Source organism: Protomyctophum parallelum (genome assembly GCF_964188405.1).
Source record: "Protomyctophum parallelum genome assembly, chromosome: 9".
NCBI classification, from domain to species: Eukaryota; Metazoa; Chordata; class Actinopteri; order Myctophiformes; family Myctophidae; genus Protomyctophum; species Protomyctophum parallelum.
This window is the reverse complement of record NC_139706.1, coordinates 10,893,581-10,913,530: the sequence shown is the minus strand read 5'-3', so window position 1 is coordinate 10,913,530 and position 19,950 is coordinate 10,893,581. Positions and strand designations below refer to the sequence as shown.

Below are 19,950 nucleotides of genomic sequence, written 5' to 3'. Positions count from 1 at the left end.
GATTTATGATTTTGGTACCATTGGAGAGATAACAGGCAAACATTGATCAAAATCACAATTTACATTCTCAAATATTGGGTAGACTTCCTTTAAATTAACTCTATCTCTACCACTAGCTGTTAGCATAAACCCCAGTCCCCCACCCCCACACACACACACACTCGCTACATACACTCACTACATAATATGTATTATTATTATTATTAATATTGGAACAAGCACACACTATTTACCTTTCGTCAGAAGTTTTTACATCATGGTACAAAGGCACAAATTAAATCCGAAATGTGGATGGCGTAAAATCATTTTACGCTCTCAAGAGTTAAAGATCTATAAGGGTCCATTTAGCTGGGGACCACCTGGAACCCCCTCAAGGACCACTGGTGGTTCCTGTACCACTGGTTGAAAACCACTGAAGTAGGGCAACGATTCTACCAAGAAAACACAAAAGCTTAGAATAGTGGAGGTTTCAGCCCGACACAGACGACATATAGTTACCTGTCAACTGATGGTACAACCCCCCCCCCCCTCCCCCCACCCTTTTGTCTCAACAAATTGAACATTGGTCACCCGGCCGTTCCCGGCTATATAACCTATTTCCATCCCTGGTGGTGACAGTGCGAGACACATGTTGTCGGTGAACGCTATAAATCACAAAGCCCTGCACACGTACGTACACACGTACACACACAGGCACACGCACACACACACACACGCACACACACACACACACACACACACGCACACACGCGTGTGCGCACTGGTTGCCCATTGATCCAGCTCAGAGACAAATCCATTCCTGTCCTGATGGATTCATTACTCCTTAATGGGCCTATTTTACATTGGTTTGCTTTGGGTAGCGCGCTGTATATCTTTGAAATACATTGAGATCAATGGGGAGTCATAAGCACACGTCACACACACACACACACACACACACAGTATAGTAGTGGCCATCACTCCCAGTGTGCCGATAGATTTTTCATCATATTGACACGGCGGCATGACTGAGGGGTTAATTATGTGAAACCACAAGGATTTGCAATATCTTCTTTGCCGGTAATTGACCTCTTATACTTAAAGGCTACTCTATTCTTAGTGGAATAGAATTGAGTTGCAACAGTAGCCTACTTGGTCTGCTCTTGTAATGAATGAATGAATGAATTGTTTATTTTGGACACTGTTAATCGGGGCCCATGACGTAAATCACCGTCAAGTTCAAGTGCACTGTCATGTGCCCGAGACGGAGATTGATAATCTCTCTCAAATTAGTGCTATGAAAACTGATCGCATCGCTCTACAGCCTTAGAAAATCGCATGGGATGAAGTTAAATACGTATCTAGTCCTAACCCTTATTGCTCAACAATCAAATCAAATTTCAAAATACAATTTCTAAAATCTATGTAGGGCCTAATGAAAATACTATGAAGACAAGAAACAAACAGAAACTAAACAAACAGACAAAAAACATCTTCCCAGTTTATTACAATATCCTTTCAATATATTGTTTTTATTTATTTTTTAAAGACAATAGACAAGACAATACAAAAAATAGTATTTGAACTGCAACATTTCTGTTCTTCACTAGTTCCAAAACTATTCACCAGAAATAGCAGATCTATAAACTCAAAGCGTGTCGACGCATTCGAGGTGTGTAGTATTTCAAGCGGTTAAATCATAATATAAATTAATAATATGTGGTGGAGACACTGACTGTGATTTAGCTTACGGCTGGCCTTTTTACTGATAGCAGCTGAAACTTCAACTATTAACACTGTTTTCCATTAGAGCTGGGGGCTAAGATAAGGTCATTGACTAGATTGCCTGCATGTGAATAGCAGTAATTTGCAAGGTATGCACCAGGCACCTCGCAAAGAATGAGGAACAATAAAGTAAAGCTACTCTATACATTCAAGAAAATTGAGGTGGAGGAGTCAACTCAAGGTCTCGGTGTGGAAATGTGCAGGTGGTCATTACCCTTGCCACTTTCAATTGCATCAATGCTGGCCCATCAATAGGAATAAAAAACAGCATGTGAGTGACCTTGTGGGCACGCTATCCATTTTGGGTCGGCATTCTATAGGAGAATGGAATGGGGGGAAGGAAACAAGCTCCTGTTCAGACTGTGGTCGTCAGTATTATTAATAGGAGCTTTTAGTTGTGATCTCTGTCTGACATTTACTGTACATCCCACTTTTACGGGTAGCACAGCTCTCAGCGGGTAAATGACACTTTACATCAGACAGGTGATGCAAAAGACAAAAGAGTGTGGCTTCTCAGTTTTCATCCGACCGCGCAACACTGGAGCTGGCAATGTGGCCCGGGCAGACTTAAATAGACACAGACTAACTACACACAGGTGAAACATTAACTACAAACACCACATGATTGGCTGAGAACTTAACATGATACAGGTGGACTCAAGTTAGCAATCAGGGTAGAGACAAGACAGGTAGTAACAAATAGAGTAGACAGGAAACACTAGGAACATAACTACACAATAAAAGCACACAGTTCATGACAAACAATGTACTTCCGTTATTTGTTTAAGATTAACGACATGACAAACCTCATCGATCATGTGTGTGTGTGTGTGTGTGTGTGTGTGTGTGTGTGTGTGTCATGCAGTATCTGCCCCATAGAGTAATAAAAGGATAGTGACCGAACCGGAGTCTTAGCCCCCCCATTCATTTCGATGGAAGTTGCTCAGTGGCATTTTGAAGCACCCGGAAGACTGCCGGAAGTACAATTATAACTCAATGGCTGATGGCTCCAGTGAGTGGAAGTTAAGCCCGGAATTTGAGGTCGTGAGATGACGCACGTTACGCACATGACGTCACTGAACGTCTGTCCACTTCCATGAACGTACTTTTCGCCAGCAGGTAGTGGCAGCTTCAACGTTGGATAGCCTTAAGGCCTATTCATAGTCTGGATTTTCGGTGGCGAGGTGACCACCGCTCCGGTGGTGAGCTGACCACCAGGGCTGAAATAACGTTGAGCGGTGGTGAGTAAAAACAGAGAGAAGGGCTGGAGCGGTGGCGGTGGTTTGCTCTTCACCGCGGCTCGTGACGTCATGTTGCAGTTCGGTGAAAATCCAGACTATGTATGAGCCTTTACTGGGGGCTTGATGATTCCTATACCTGCTTCCTTGTTATAATACCATACTATATAACAGCTTCATCTAAAGGAAGCTTTAACATATTTTGTCTTTTTTGTCCTCCCACTGACTGAACAGAAAGTTAGATTACAGTCTACGTGTGGGAAGATGAAATGCAATAGTGGCTTAATCGGCTGTAACTCATCCCACCAGGAGAAAATGAGGCTTACTTCATGCTCTATTAAAGGGAATGAGATCCAATGAAGCAACCGTCAGTAATTGGGCTTTTGGTGCATGCTGGTTCTTGCCAGTATGATGAACTGAAGGACTTGGAAGCCATTAGAGGGCCCCGTCCTGGTCTATTATGTTCCTTTTGGGTGCTTTTATTTATTTAGGGCATAACCCTAACCCCACACTGTCAAATAACGATGTTTGAAAATCTCCGAAGCAAGGACAAGTCATTTACTTTACTGTATTTGTTTATTTAGACGGGGCAATGCATATTAATGGACATTACATAAATGCAATGTAAATACACACAAGCAAACGGTATCTTACATTAGGAAACAAAGCATTTTAAAACATACATACACGAGAAAAGTACAAAGATGTAAAGTGCATCTATATAATTTAGCAGCGTTGTTTTAAGGGCGATACGGATTTCTAACTAAAGTAACTTGCGCATAAGGTGCAGTATTGCTTTGGCTGTTTGGCATTTGGACAAACACGGGGTGTTTTCTGCCTATTTAAAGTCCTACCTTTGGTTGATTAACCACTTAAACTATCTATAATTAGTCAACCTGGCCTGGGCTGCATGGCTCTGTAATTAGTACCTACGCAGTTTATTTATTTTTCTTTCTTTCTTGTAGATCACTGAATGTTCACGCTCCGGTTCAAGTGGTTAACCCATTCTGACCTGAGATCAGATTCTAAAAATGTCTTCTACATCCTGACAGTTTTCATTCTGACCTGAGATCAGATTCTAAAAATGTCTGTTTGAAAATGACAGTTTTCTGAAAAAGCTATGTTTCTACGTCAGTCGTTCTTCGATAAATAAATAAAATAGCAGACCTACAAGCTCGTAGCGCGCCACCCCGAGCATTCAAGGTGTCAACCCTGAGGCAACTAATTAAATGTCAATTTAACTGTGTGTGCTATGATGAGTAGTCCCACTGGAACTGGCAGCATGCATGCATATAAATGCACCATTTACCATGGGGCTTCATTCATCGATAGGGCTGCACGTTGTTCTGACTGTAATCTAGTTAATAACCTTTGCTGCTGTGACAGATTTCATCTCTTAAAGATGAATTAATGATCACGTACTCACGTAGCATGTGAAAAAAGTTATTTCACTGCTGTCATGCACTCTAGGGCAATACATGACAAAAAGGGAGTCCACACACAAGGCAACCTTTTATATTATATATTTATTATTCTAAAATTAAATGCATGCAGTGTATTGTTGTATTATTTTACCTATGAAAGCCATTTATTTTTTAGAAGGGTAGGCACTATAAGCGTATAGGCTTCAGCCTACACCTTTTTGGTCTTTTTCTTTTGCACAAAAAAAAGCAGACACTGTATTGATTTGTTATAATGACCAAAATAAATAAACTCTACTCTACTCTACTATGTATGGATGTATGGAGTGTGCTGTGTGTGAGTGTTGTAAAAGGTGTGCAACTGTTTGAAAGGAAGGAAAGCGAGCTGGCTTGAGTGCATGGAAGGAGAAGCCCTTATATACTCTCCCAGACCACACCCCACTCAGGTGTACACAGTTGGCCTAACGGCCTGCTCCACTCTGCCCTAATCACCCAGGCTGCCTGTTATCCTGCTGTGCAGAGGCAGAGGGGGCAGGGCCGTCACACTGTTTTTTCCATCTAGAACCAACAGTGGAAGGTTGAGCACGGGAAATGGATGCACGGACTCACACAAAAACATGTACAGTAACTGTATAAAGTAGTCGTTTTCAAATATATATATCGTTATAGAGCAGGGGTTCTCAACGTTTTTGGCTGGGGACCCTCGGAAATGCTTTGGCAATGTCTCGCGCCCCCCGTCCCGCCCCCGATCCCACCCCCAATACAAATCGACCGCTACAATAACCTTAATAATACAGAAAATACATCATAAATAAATACTGAAACCAGATATAATCATCAAGGAAAGTTTATGCATGTACTATGTGTACTATATATAAACTCTTAATTACCATTTTCCAGCCATTCAGTTGCATTTTTTTGTAATGTAGATCATTTGATATCCTAACGCAGTGGTTTTCAACCAGTGGTCCGAGGACCACCAGTGGTCCTTGAGGGGGTTCCAGGCAGTCCCCATGCAGCTAAATGATGGAACGTTGGTAACCAAATGGACCATTATAGATCTTTAACTCTTGAGAGTGAACAATGAAACCAAATAGAAAAGAATTATATATATATATTGTTAAACATCTGCATTACTTAAAGTCTACACAATAATTGTTATTTTGATCAACATTTGCCTGTTATTTCTCCTATACATTGGTACCAACATCAATATAGCATGGAATTGTGGAAAAACTAAAAGTATCCCTTAGTTCTGGGTCTCTTGATAGCGTCCTTATTCTTGGCATAACATACCCGTGTGAAGTGAATGTCCCACGGGACCACGGCCAGGGTGCCGTCGAGCCACCCCACGTGCGAATCGGTAGAGAAATGAGAGCGTTACCATGTGGGGGTCCCCGGGGAGTCCACGGGGGGGGGGGGGTCCCCGGAACATCCAGACCCCCAGGAAAGCGCTCAGGGGGCCGGGCCGATTCCGGCGAGCCGCCCCACGTCCGAAACGGTTGAGAAATGACAGAGTTACCGTGTGGGGGTCCCTCTACTGTACTGTACTGTACTGTACTGTCACGGTACTGTACTGGCACACCCGAAATCATCATATATACAGTTAACATGTGCGTGTGCGTTTGTGTGTGTGTTAGGTTGTGCACAGGTGGTGAAAAACAACCATGCTGTTTTCGTGCTCATACCCAGCCAGCTAGCCACCCAGCCACCCACACACATAGCTCCGTAAGGGAGTGGTTGCACCACTCAAAAATAAAGCAAATAGCAGACATGACATATCTGCAAGCTTGTAGATAGGCCTTTTTCTCTATTTAATAAAATATAGGGTTAAAATGGTTGAAGGTAGCAGGCTCGGTGATTGTTTTCTTTTAAAAAAAAGGGGAAAAAATGGTTAAAGGTAGCAGGCCTTGTGGTGTACAGTATCTTATGTACTGTGGACCTCTGTGTTTCTTTTTTCAACATTTTTTGTAACTTACTGTATAATATAGTGTTATCATGCTGGAGGTCTGCCAGGACTGTAAGTCAGTCCAACGGGAGGAACATCTTGACATAATTATCTACTGTAAACTCAGTCATGGCTTGCTTGGCCAAATACTGGGGAAATCAATCCTTTACCCCACTGTCTCCCCGCTGGCAGGCACAGAAGTGCATGCAGCAGTCTCATCCGTTCTCACAAGTTCCCTTTTACACAACCACAGAATTGAGTCAGAGTGATCTTTAACCCATTCTGACCTGAGATCAGATTCATACGAGGTTTCCGCCGGACACACATTGGTCTGATGAACCCATTCTGACCCGAGATCAGATTCTAAAAATGTCAGTCGCTCTTCGATTCTTCAAAAATAGCAGACCTACAAGCTCGTATCGCGCCACTCGGTGGCGCGATATGAGCTTGTAGATCTGCTATTTTTCAATAGCTAAAGCATGACATGATGCTGACACCAAAATGGGTGCCCGTTCAGAATGGGTTAAAGAAGTTTATCCTATCACTTCCTTTAATCACAGAACAATTACTGAGGACCTCAGGCGGGGGGGCAATCATTTTGTCAGATATTCTGAACATCTTTTGAACATGAGTTTTACATGCTGCTCATTTCAATCCTCATTTGTTCAATAATTAGAAATAGAGGGCTACATCTTCAGAGAAACCAAGAGAAACATCCAATAAAGCTTCTCAATCAAAGTTCAGAGAGAAAACTAATCAAAGAAATTCTTCATCCCACTTATTTGTCCCAACGGAGGGATGCACTCCACAACACACTCTCCTTGCATAATCGGATCACAGTTAGGGGAATATTTAAAAAAACCATCTCACTTGAATTGTGCAAAATAGTCTGGTCTCTTGTGTTACAGTGCTACACTTTCTTACATTATTAAACCATAAATCCTTTTTGTGGCACACTACTGAAACATCTCAATATCCAGCTGTACCGGTTTATTATTGCAATAAAACCCCAGCATGCTCCTTAAAAGCTAAAACCTCTACAGCGTGCTCATCGGCATGGCATGAAGGTTTTCTATTTGCTAGGATATTATCATATAAACGCTCACATTTGCCAATTTGCCAACATTATTTTTACATGCCAGGATCAAGGTTCAAGGTTCAAGGTTGTTTATTAGTGTCCCCGAAGGGCAAAATGTTTTACAGCAGGTCATAAGGCTTGAAACACATATAAATACATCAGTCAGACCAAAGTTATTGCTTGCAAACTCACCCATCTGCCAGGCAGGATACTATCGTTATGCATTTCAGGTCAATCTAACACACTAGAGCATGGGCAACTGGCGGCCGTGCGTGGCCCCCATGTGGCCCCCATGTGGCCCCCACATCTCCTACTAGCAGAATCAGAATAGGGTGGACGTGCAGGTGGCTGGTTGCTATAGGGCCGACTGAGCTTACAGTACCAGCGCTCCACTTGCCTCCACACTTCCACAGTACTCTGCCAAGGTTCTAGGCGTATTATTATCCCGCCCTCAATGTCTTCACATATTGTACAGTCTGTCTGTCTGTCTGTGGCGGGTGCACAGCTATGCCCATACAGTATAATGGATTGGATATGGCCGACATCAGCAGAAACCGGCAAATATACAGACTGGACAAGCCCCAACACGTTGTCATCTAATGGTGAGGTTATGCCCATAATTGTATTGACATGCCTGGTGTCACAGTGCGCAAATTGGTGTTGTTATAGTCGTCGGTTGACGTCAGTGCAAATTGCTATTGTTAGGCATGGTATTTCTATCTCTGCGATTGTACAAATGTACACTCTCTGAGTTACTGACACACAACTTTTTTGGTCTAGTACTCAGAGGAGCACCTGGAGGAGTTTCTTGGTGCTCCTAAAATGCGGCGACCCGTCTCGCCGGATGGATAAAAGAGGGATGAATAACTTATAGCAAAACAATATTTATTGGATGAGTGGGGAGTCAATGGAGGGTATTGCAACTCTAGATTTAGCCCTAGAATGGCTCTTGTTGTAGATTCATCCCATTATTTAAAAAATCTAAATTTGCTAAAATCTAGGTCCATGTGTGGTCCAGCCCTATGGAATGCATATTATAATAAAAATAACTTAACACCTAAGGATAATATGAGCATCAAAGCAATATTTAGATTTTTTTTATTATTTTGTATAAAATAACCGATCTACTAGCCTACGTTGTGAGCTTGCAGATCAGCTTTTTTTTAACATGCGACACATCGTACGGCGAAGCATACATCAGGCTTCCCTAGTTCCCTTTTGTTTTTAGCTGAGGCGACGTACGTAGTCAGACAGTCAGACACACATGGCTCCTCGGTGCAAAAATAAACAGTGTACACTACCCGACTTTACGATAATAAGGGACAGTATGTCGAGACACGGTGTTCATGTTGGGCAGCAGCAGTGCCAGTCCGCAATGCTTTAAACTCTTCCCACTCCACTATGTCGGAACTAAAACCTTAGTACCCGTAAAAAGTCGGTGGCCGGTGCCTAGGCTGTGAGAGACGCTAATATGGTTTCTGCCTCGGATTCGGGTTCTGAGACGGCATCGCACACAAGCAACCATGCTGCTCCAGCAGCCTGAAAACAAACACAAGCACAGCGGCAAGTGGGAAGAGTGCAAAGCATCCAAAGCATGCCCTTTTACACCGGGGACTACAGTAGTTTGCTATCTGAAACGGAGAAGACGAAACTATTTGTGTCAGGTTTTCCTGTCAACCGCCCTCCGCCTCCTCCCAGGCTCCCAATAGAAAGCAGCATGGAATCCTCCCCCTTTTGAGTAAGGACGCGCTGTGATTGGCCAGTAGCCACTTTGAGTGGCAGTCGGTGGGAAATGCTCTCGCCACAGAATTTACTAGTATTCTGGCCATAATAATCATTCTAGGCGGCCCCGGCTGTTGGTACGCAGAAGCGCTTCCCGGCGCTTGATTGACAGCGCATTTTGAATTTTGACGACGCATGAGCGGTGGCGCACCACTTATGTGCAGCCCTGCACATAAGGGTCCATTTGGCTCCTAATTATCATTTAGCTGGGGACCCCATGGAACTCCCTCAAGTCCTTGAGGCCTACATGTACAGCATTTTGTTGCACTTGGCTTCTCGCCGTGAAAAGGGAAAAGGGTGATGATGTAACAATGAATGTATATCCGTGTGTCTGGGCTGCAGGCTATCCTCGCTACACAGTCATCGGGGACCACAACACAGGAGAGCACCACCTGCGGATCCAACGGGTGGAGCTGGCGGACGACGCCGTGTTCGAGTGCCAGGCCATACAGGCTGCCATGAGGTCACGACCGGCCCGCCTCACAGTGCTGGGTGAGCTCACAACACACATGCCCACGCACGCACGCACACACACGCACACACACACACACACACGCACGCACGCACACACATACGCACGCACACGCACGCCTGCACGCACACACACATACGCGCGCAAACTGTAATGTGATTCTCCTCAACCCACCGACTTGTCATGCCTATATATGCGCGCAGAAACTCAAGCACACACACTCACCAAAACAATAACGTGCAGTAACATAAAACGCGGACACGTAATTCATTTTGTACGACAAGTGTGAAATTCCATTAAACAGCCATACAATCACTGTGATCCATTCCCTCAAAGGAAAAAGAAGAGGGGTGAAATTTATAATATGTATCCATAATAATTTGTATGTACAACAGCAGAAGAAAATAATTGCATCGACGGTATAGTCGTCCTATCTGGCAGATGGAGTGGGGCGGCATTCAAGTTTCTCACTCGCGTATATCGTTCGCCCACTTTAATTTCCTTTCCCGTGGGCACGTGGCCTCCATTTTCATTATTAAGCCTGAGAGGTTATACTGGTTCTTAATTAAACTTTATTGGGTTATCATTCAGCGTTGCCAGTTCTGCCTTATTGAGCAGCATTAGTACAATCACTGGCTCACTTTTCTTTCCCGGCAGCACAGCAGACGTACACCACCAGTATTGTTTTTGACAGCAACCCTTATCCCTTATCCCTAAACTTGTTTGCCATTTTGTACTATTTTGAAAATAATTTTAAAATAGTCCAACTAGCCGATCTACATCGACACGTTATGCGCTTGTAGATCGGCTATTTGAACTATTATAACAGTTTTTTTTAAATAGTAAAAAATGGCAAATAAGTTTAGGGAAAATGGTTAAGGGGTGGCACAAGATATAGCCCATATAGTCTTTTGAGTAAAATTGTATTTAGTTTTTTGTCATGTTTTAGTCACCTGCAATGTTTTAGTGTTAGTCTAGTTTTAGTCGACTAAATATCATACGATCAGTGTCGACGATCAAAATCGACTCTGCCCTCTACCACCAGGACCCTCGGTGGGGGTCAGGCGCTGGAGCTATCACGGGGAAAGAGAGATGGGGAGTCAGAGACAAAAGGGAAAGAAGGAATGAAAAGGAGGAGAGGGTGTCTGGTGTGTCCTTTGCGGTGTAGAGTAAACTCTCGCCATGAGCGACTGATCCGTTTTATTGATCCGACCTAATGAAAAGTTAAACTAATGATTCGCAAGGAGACTGAGGTATAGCAGTGAGAGAGAGAGAGAGAGAGAGAGAGAGAGAGAGAATAGGGGTGAAAGGGGTTGAGGAAGACAAATTGTGTCTGACAATATCTATGCATTGGCTGCCAAACCCCTGCAAATGTCTAGTGATTAATTATTAATAATTAGGAACAGCTCATAATGATATGGAGAGTGAAACATCAAGAGGGGCGTTGGGGGGGTTTGGGGGGGTTACGGTGGTCTGGTCACAGGATCAAGGACAGCAGGCTAGAGGAGAGGATATACGCATCCGTGCGCTCCATTTAGCAAAGGAAGGACACTGTTGATTGATTGCATTTGATCAAGTTGAAGCATTAACCGGTTCCCTTACTGAAGGACTCCCCAAGGAGGACCACAGAGCACAATAATTGATGGTGTTAATTCTTAGTCTGTAGGGAGCGTTGGGACTTTGTGGCTGTTCCCAAACCTGATATAGACTAACGCCAGTGGTGGACAAAGTACCCAACCCCAGTTCAGTTATATAGATATCCCTGGTCAAATATTTATTTGCTATTGCTATATTCACTATTATTTGAAATACTGTACATGTATAGGGCTTAGCCTAGGTGGTTAATTAAATGTATCATTGTACATCATCATACATCATCTCATTCCGGCCAATCACAATTTGCGTCCTCACCTCACCTCCGTCATCAATGTTTGTATTTACACAAATACTCAAATTTGTCCATTCATTGTCATTGGCATTTAATGGTTGTGTAATTGTGTTGGGACGAAAATTAGGTTACATACACTAAAAGCTGGACATAGGAGGGGCTCAAAAATGAACAAAAGTATTTGTCTTTGAGATGTAGTGGATTGAAACTGGAAATACAGATATTAAAGTAAAGTACTGTGCAGATACTCAAAACCTGTACTCAAGTACTACAGTATGTACAGTATGCCACTTCAGTGTCTTGGTTGAGGAGCTTTCTCCACTGTAGCAGGAGTTCAAACTTGTTTGCTGGTGCAGCGGGGGTTGGAGCCGGGTGGGGTTACCGAGGTGGGGTTACCATGGGTCTATACCTAGCTGGCTGCCTCCGTTGCCAAGGCGAGACCTATAGCTGGGCGGTTGCACACGCCAGGTGATGCCAGAAATATATATGCGAGGCCTGTGTCTGTCACTGCAAACACCGAGCTGTCAATTACCCAGCAGTGCATATGGTGACAGAGTGTGTCTATCGACTGGGAAGACAGCAAAAGCCCCCACACAACTCTGTCTGTCTGTCTGTCTGTCTGTCTGTCTGTCTGTCTGTCTGTCTGACTGACTGACTGACTGACTGACACGCACGCACGCACGCACACACACACACACACACAGACAGACTCCACACGGTTTCTCATCATAACTCAATCTGTCTCCACGCCTCTACGTGCCAATGAGGAACTGTTCTCCAGGTGACTTTGATGAGTATTATTTGCCCTTCCTTCCCAATTGATTCAGCATATCAATAAAAAAGAAGGACATCCGGGCACTCAAAGTTAAAAAAATGGAGAAGATAATGTATTAATCCAACATGTTTGGACCGATACCGGTCTTCATCAGGGCATTTCAGCATATCGTTGCTGTCGGGAGGAAACCACCTAACTCCATTTTTGATGTTTTGGATTATTATTATTTATTTATTTTCATAAATCAATGCTATTGATTTATGTCTGTGTGTTGGTAAAAAATATATTGAACCAATGGAAAGTATTAAAAAGCTCTTGGGGCAAAGCCGCTTAACTCAAACTGTCTGCTAAAGCATATACTGTAACTCCACCACCTCTCCTCCTCTCATGCAAGTAATTGACAATATATATAAGTCACAACACCAACTTTGATTTTGATGAGGCAGTATTGCTTTGTTTTCAAAATGGAAGGTTTTCTTAATTTCCTGAAATTTTTATATTTTTGAGTGGCGCTCCTAGTATACAGCTATGTGTGTCCCTGGCTGTGTCTCTGTGTCCCTGGGTCTGAGCACGGAAATAGAATATTTTCACCACCACAAGTGTCACTGTTGCGCAGCCTAACACACACACACACACACACACACACACACACACACACACACACACATACACACACACATATACGTCCACTTATTGATACCTTGTTGTAGCTGTGACTACGTTGTTGTTGTTTTTATCCTGTTATGTAAAGCACTTTATGACTATGTCTTGAAATGTGCTATATAAATAAATTCATTATCATTATCATTACATACACAGACACGCCAGGGAGGAGAGCTTGTACAGTACAGTACAGTACAGTACAGTACAGTACAGTACAGTACAGTACAGTACAGTACAGTACAGTACAGTACAGTACAGTACAGTACAGTACAGTACAGTACAGTACAGTACAGTACAGTACCACTCACTTCAGACAGACAGACAGACAGACAGACAGACAGACAGACAGACAGACAGACAGACAGACAGACAGACAGACAGACAGACAGACAGACAGACAGAACAAGCATATATCCATCTTAGAAGATAAGCATGGGATTTGGGCTGACCCTTGGAGGCCAAAGGGGAAACAAGGTGTTGTGAATTAGTCATGAAGGTGGAGATTGGACTTTCTTTTCTTCTTTTTCTTTTGCCGAAAAAAGACTCCTGAGGCTAATTATATCCCCCCGCAGCAGGTTGGCACGGCTCCAGAACCTTTCCTCTAATGTGCTCACCTTGGTCTGGGACCACGAGATAGGATGGAAATGGATAGCATACAGCAGCTGCAGGGACAGGTTGATTTAGGCCTTTAGCTGAAACAATTGGCCCAATGCCCCCCGACCTTTAAGAACACAAAGTTGTATAGTCACTGTCATAATGAAGCCTCGTGCTTGTTATTGACATTCAGCTGACATTTTAATATCTTGCTGTTTTCATTCATACAGTAGTACACAAAGAATGTGTGTGTGTGTGTGTGTGTGTGTGTGTGTGTGTGTGTGTGTGTGTGTGTGTGTGTGTGTGTGTGTGTGTGTGTGTGTGTGTGTGCGTGCGTGCGTGCGTGCGTGCGTGCGTGCTGTGCGTGCGTGCGTGCGTCTGTCTCTCTGTCTGTCTGTCCACAGCTAGTCGAATGAGCATGCTGGATTGAAATAAGATATTTTGGGTGATTTACCCAGGACATCCCCACTGAATATAATATGACAGCATAAGGACGGGATCTCTGAGTTTAAACTTGCATTTCTGCGACTTTATAAGGTCAGAAAAGTCTAGTTTATAATTGCGGAATTGTGTGTGTATGGAGAACAATTAGTCTCTGTTCGCTCTCTCTCCATATGGCAGATTGTCGCACATACGTACGTATACCTATACCTGTACGTATTCCCATGAGACTAATCTGGCATGGTCTGCCTCTGACACCTTCCAGTGTAACCGTGTGCATCTGATCCTATATTCCAACTACCTTTCAGTTTCACACCACCAGTACCTTTTCTTGTACTGGTGGTGATATAAACGTGACAAATTACATTAACAATCAGGTTGTGTGAATTTCAGTGCACATTTGAATGACAGCAATCTGGAAGAGAGATGAAGAGAGATAGACAGTAAGTGAATGTGTGAGAGAGAGAGAGAAAGAGAGAGAGAGAGAGAGAGAGAGAGAGAGAGGGTGGAATACACTAGCCACAATTTACAGATGATAATCACATGCCATTGCCACACTACTGTTTCGACACTATAATAACTCCATATACTCTTGGCATTGATTTGTACTCTACTCAGCGAAGGTTGCAGGTTTCTCTATAGCGCCGTTTGGAACCTCAATATATAATATAACGATCACCTTCTCGAGCAGGTCGAAATGGGGTTGAGCTGGCCACACACAGTGGCGAAAACCCTTTTCGCAGTATCGATTCCAAAAAATCAGAACCGTGATACAGTTGCTAAACGTAACACAGGCACGTAAAATTTTAAGTCAGAGGTGAAACAACTGCTTAAATCAGGCTAAAATAATAATGTAGTCCAGTCAACCCCCGTCCGCATGCGCAGTACTGCTTCCGTAAGATTACATTGGCTGACGCAGAGGCTCTGTGATTGTTAACTTTTTAATCTGGAGATTGCAACAAACACTTGCATACTTGCAGTTTAAAAAAGGCAAGCAAGGGCAATATATGAGTTCTGTGCATTTTCAGACCTGCATTTGAATCTGTGAATGTATTTAATATTTTCTTGGTGGCCTCTGCCCGCGGCAGGGCCATACATTGAGCTGAGAATAGTCATTCCTAGCGCTGTGCAATGTAATTGATCAAATAGAATAAAAAGCTTAACAAAACATGCCTCTCTTGAAAGCCGAAACATAATTGTCCGCGGACAATCGTTCAGCCTTAAGACAATACAGAGAGCATCAGATAAGATCAACCACAGTGAGGTGTAGTAAATTGATTTAAAAGGTATACTATAGTGAAGGTCACAATGACCTTTATCTTTAACAACCAGGCGATTTCTAATCTGTTCAATTGGGTCCCTGAGATTGGAACACACCGACAGACAAGCTGAAAACATGTCTTGGCCACGACTTTGGTTGTGAGCTTGAATATCTATTTCTGGTGCAGGCCACCAGACACACATCAGGAACATGGATGCATGGCTACGGGACAAGTCTAACATACAGTTATAGCGCCATCAGGAGGCCAGTTTTTTACGTGAAACACATTTTCTTTTTCTTTGTGATCCTGTCGTAATAAATCCTTTACAGCACACTACAAGTTCCAGCTACTGTAAGTCTTTGTCCATTAACTTTGGCTATTAACGGCTACTTCGATGATCACTCAATACCAAACAATGCACGCCCACAACAAACGGCCCCCGACCTGGTGGAGACCTGCATGTGCTCTGAGGTGCTCCTAGTTTACAAATGTGTTTGGCAAAGTGTAATGAAATTATACTCCGCACTCAGTACACCGCACAGTAGACAGTATAAACATCTGGTCACAGCTGAAGTCCTGTTGCATTGCAGTGCTCTGTCTATAGGAATGAATACGGAAATAAAAGACAATAGCCGGTTATTGGATGCATTGAAGCATTGAATGCAGCTGTGGATGCCGTGCTAGAGGATCAGTATAGGCTAAAATGTGAATGCATACAAAGGCGTACAAACATCTGTTTCCTTGTCTGTATACTTCACATGGCTGTGCTGCCGCTGCGGTATAACGGAACACCAACTCCCTCCAACAGCTCCACGGCCATATCCAAACTCAGCCCCCATCGTCCTCACCTTCTGCATATTCCCCGCGGTCGTATAGTGCCCTATAGACTGAATGCGGGGGGTTTCTCGCCCCCTTTTTAAGAGCTCAGAAAAGAATAGCTTTTAATATTACAATGTTAGATTCAGTGACCTAGATTAGCAACAGAGTTGTACTGACAATATCATGAGTTGGCAGATTCCTCTGGCCCTTTGGCGCTCCGGCGTGCCTCATTAGGTGCAGTGCGAACGCCAACGCTGCCAGGTTTAAGGGGGACTGCAGTCCCACTTGTGCAACCTACGTAAAAACAATGTATGCTCACACACAGTACTATAGAGGACAAAATGCTATTACAAAATGGCACCAACCCACTCCTTCACCCATGCACTCTCTTCCACCCCTTTCCTCTGCTCGCCTCACCCACCCTGCTCATCTCTCTCTTCTGCAACACAAAGGCTGTGGCGGCAGAGGCTCAGGTGTTAGAGCGGCCATCTTGTGGCTTTTTTTCACGACGACAAAGAGTATTTCACAGACACTTCCAGAACCTGAAACTTCCCCGAAGTTGTGAAGTTCTGGAAGCTCACAATGTGTCGCAACGCAACACATTGTGAGCTTGAAGATGGGCTATTTTCTGCAAATGAGTACACATTGTAAGCTTTTCGGCAAAAAGATTCGGTGTAGAGGGATACATGGAGCATGTGGCTGTAAGTGTATAAATGTTTCACACCTGTACCATTGTACTTCCTGCTTTATCCGCCTGTGTGACCAACACACGTACCTCAAACGAGACCCCCTACCACTCATTACCTCTCTGTCTCTGCTCGCCCACCAAGGTGAGTTTGAGAGCCATCACTTATCACTCATGGCTGGAATCGAGGAAGCTTGCAGGAGACACTTATCATTTATCACTCTTTCATTTCTTTTGTCCGATCTCATTCTAGCATCCAACTCTGTGTGTGCGTGCGTGCGTGCGTGCGTGCGTGCGTGCGTGCGTGCGTGCGTGCGTGCGTGCAGGCATCGGATAGACGAGACGGATAGACTCTATCCCAATGCGCGCAGGTATTTGTGCGTGCAGGTATTTGTGCAGGAGAAAAGAGCGTGCGTGTGTGCAGTGTGCATGTCATAGGATCCTGTGGCTTTCAAACAGGCGTAGGTGACAGCACTTGAAGAGGGCCTGTGATTTGGGCCAGTGAGCCACCATGTCTCTTTGTATCCATGCACCCACACAGGGTATTTTTTCTCCACTCGCTTGTGTTTTCTGTTATTTTATTTTTTTCCTCCCCTCTATCTATCACAAACTCTGCAAGCTGTCGCCACGGCAGGCGGCTCAGGCATTGTTCCGAAATAGACAGGCGAGTTGGGAGCCTTATTGTTGTTCAGGGCACGTTGACTGAAGCACGCCACTACAAACGCCAGCCGCCGCAAACCCCACATCTTCCCAGCTCCTTGTGATGGGAGAGCTCTCTCTCGTTCATTCACCTCCAAATTGCATTTTGGCTCACAGCACATAAGAAGCCAGGGTCAGTGTGTGTGTGCGTGTGTGTGTGTGCTGTGTGCACGACTGCACGCGCAGCATGATGACATTGGCCTGGTTTAGGCAACACCCCTCAGCCACAGCAGTATAGGGCATGTCACACATTGTTGCATGCGGAGTCGCACACTGAAAGATTGCCGATCTACAAGCTCACAATGTGTCATGCTACGATATGCTGTGAGCTTGTAGATCAGCCATTTTCAGGGCGCGACCCACTTACCAGACCAAAGTAGACTTCTCGGCCAATTACAGCGCCTGATGTATGTTCCGTCGCATGACGGTGTGGCATGTCGAAAATGGCAGACCTGCAAGATCACAACGCGTTGCGGATTGCGACGTGATGATGTCACTTGTGGGTCTGCTGTTTTCGCCATGCCGCGGGACCGTCGTGCAACAACGTATGAATCGTTCTCCTTAAGAATGGACGGTTTCAGGGAGGTGTTTCTGGGTGAATTGAAACGTCTCGCGGGACAGAAGGCAGCTATCGCAGCTTTATAACCCTGGGCTTTATTTGGACCCTTTCCTTCTCGCAGGCGACAGACATACTGCATCACGCTGTTGGGTTAATTACACATCGATAAGCCTCAGTCTCGTTTATGGATATCTTTGATTATACACTAAAAGTAAATGATCTCACTGAAACCCAATACGTCTGACTTCACCATTTCTCTCTTCCACCAAGACGTACAGTACAGAGCAGCTGTAGGTTTATGGCCATGCAGCCATGTCTTGGAGCAGTACGGTTTGGGAGAGAAACATGAAATGAACACAAAACGTCTTATCGCAAATCTGCTGAGGTGATCCAATTCCATTACATTCCAGCAGTGTTGAAATGAAAGACGTACTGGCATCCCCTGGCTGAGGGCCTGCAGGATTGGCTTATTTGAAATGTGACAGACAGGCCAGTGGGGGTTCTGCTTAGACTAGCCTTAGAGCATAAACATGTGAAATTATACCCATTGATGTGTGACTTGCAAGATGCCTTTTACTTTCAAAAAATATTTTCTTTTTTGCTAACTTAAGTCTTAATGTATTACATTGAGATCTAAAAAACATAATGTACTTGTGTGATCTCTCAGCCAATCAGGTTCTGCATTATTGTGGCAGTGCTTAAAAAAAGTGGTACACCTTTTGTGCCTCCCTGCAGGGGACGGCCCAAAACGCTGACATCCCATTAGTCCGTCTACTGTATATGTGGCTTCGCATGTAGTTATAGGTGTCAGGGATAGGGTTAGTGCGCGCAAGTTGGACCAACGGTCCGCCGGAACAATAGCTGTCTGGCTAATGACACGGCACCCTCACACCTCTATGCATGTCCATGTGTGTAAGGCTACAGTAAGTGTCCGTTTGTGAGAAGAGAGGATGGGATACTTTTATCCACCGTTGACAGGGTGGTGAGAGGAGCAGCAGCAGGGGCAATGAGCAGCAAGCCAGTCCTGTAATTAAAGAGGAGCGATCAATCCGAGGCGCTGACCAACCGTACTACTTATGCCAGATCCATCGTGTGGCTCCAGCAAAGTGCTAATTTAGAGCCATTAGGGGCTGCCGAGTTTGCAAACAGCTTGGTAATTATGATGGCTAGCTCAAGCTTCGAGGCCTTAGCCTTTGTATAACTGTCAGAACACGGTGTCAGTTGCAGTCGGGGTGACGGGAAGATCCCAGCAGAGTAGAAAGAGCTCTTAAGTTATGCTCAACTTTGTTTGCCCTGGTCACATTAATATTCATGAGGGGAGGCTGCCTGGGCTGTTGCCCAGGCCTTCCTCACAGGGTTGTGTTGTTTCTAGATCAGGCATAAGGCCATTTCCCATGAGGAAAACTAAAGATGCACATGCATGAGTTAGCTCAGAAATTCTTTTAGCTGTTATACTTGGGGAGAGGGGACGCTATCATCTTGACAAGCTTCCATGTGTACTGTACGTGTATTATGGTCAATTGAATCTCAGAACTGCCATTTTAGTTTTGTTTTGATGCGGGGACTCTCTCTCTTTTCATCTCTAGACAATAAAAGTTTGCAAAGGGCACCTGCTTCTGTGACAAGCACGTCGTAAACCTGTGGAAATTGTCAATCCATGCTGCTGCCGTCACCTTTGCGTTGACAGATGCGTGACACATGGAGGAAATAAGGAGACCAAGCAAAGGGAGGCTGTCTGCATGTATAGCGGAGGCAGCCAAGCGTGTCCCTCTTTTACACGGTTTGCCGCATGCTGCTGGTGGGAAACCCTCCAGAGACCACTGACTGAAATACAGCGACAGAGACCATCTGCATAATCTACC

The 19,950-nt window shown here is 44.3% G+C and overlaps 1 protein-coding gene across 1 annotated transcript in view; it reads left to right on the top strand.

The window, feature by feature from the left end:
* kirrel3b (kirre like nephrin family adhesion molecule 3b) overlaps nucleotides 1–19,950 on the top strand; it is a gene marked incomplete at its 3' end in the record, with an annotated part of 258,801 nt that overhangs the window by 158,155 nt on the left and 80,696 nt on the right. The window contains exon 3 of the mRNA XM_083772969.1: nucleotides 9,574–9,723. Within this exon, the coding sequence (XP_083629095.1) occupies nucleotides 9,574–9,723 (150 nt within the window). The remainder of the gene's footprint in view (nucleotides 1–9,573; nucleotides 9,724–19,950) is intronic.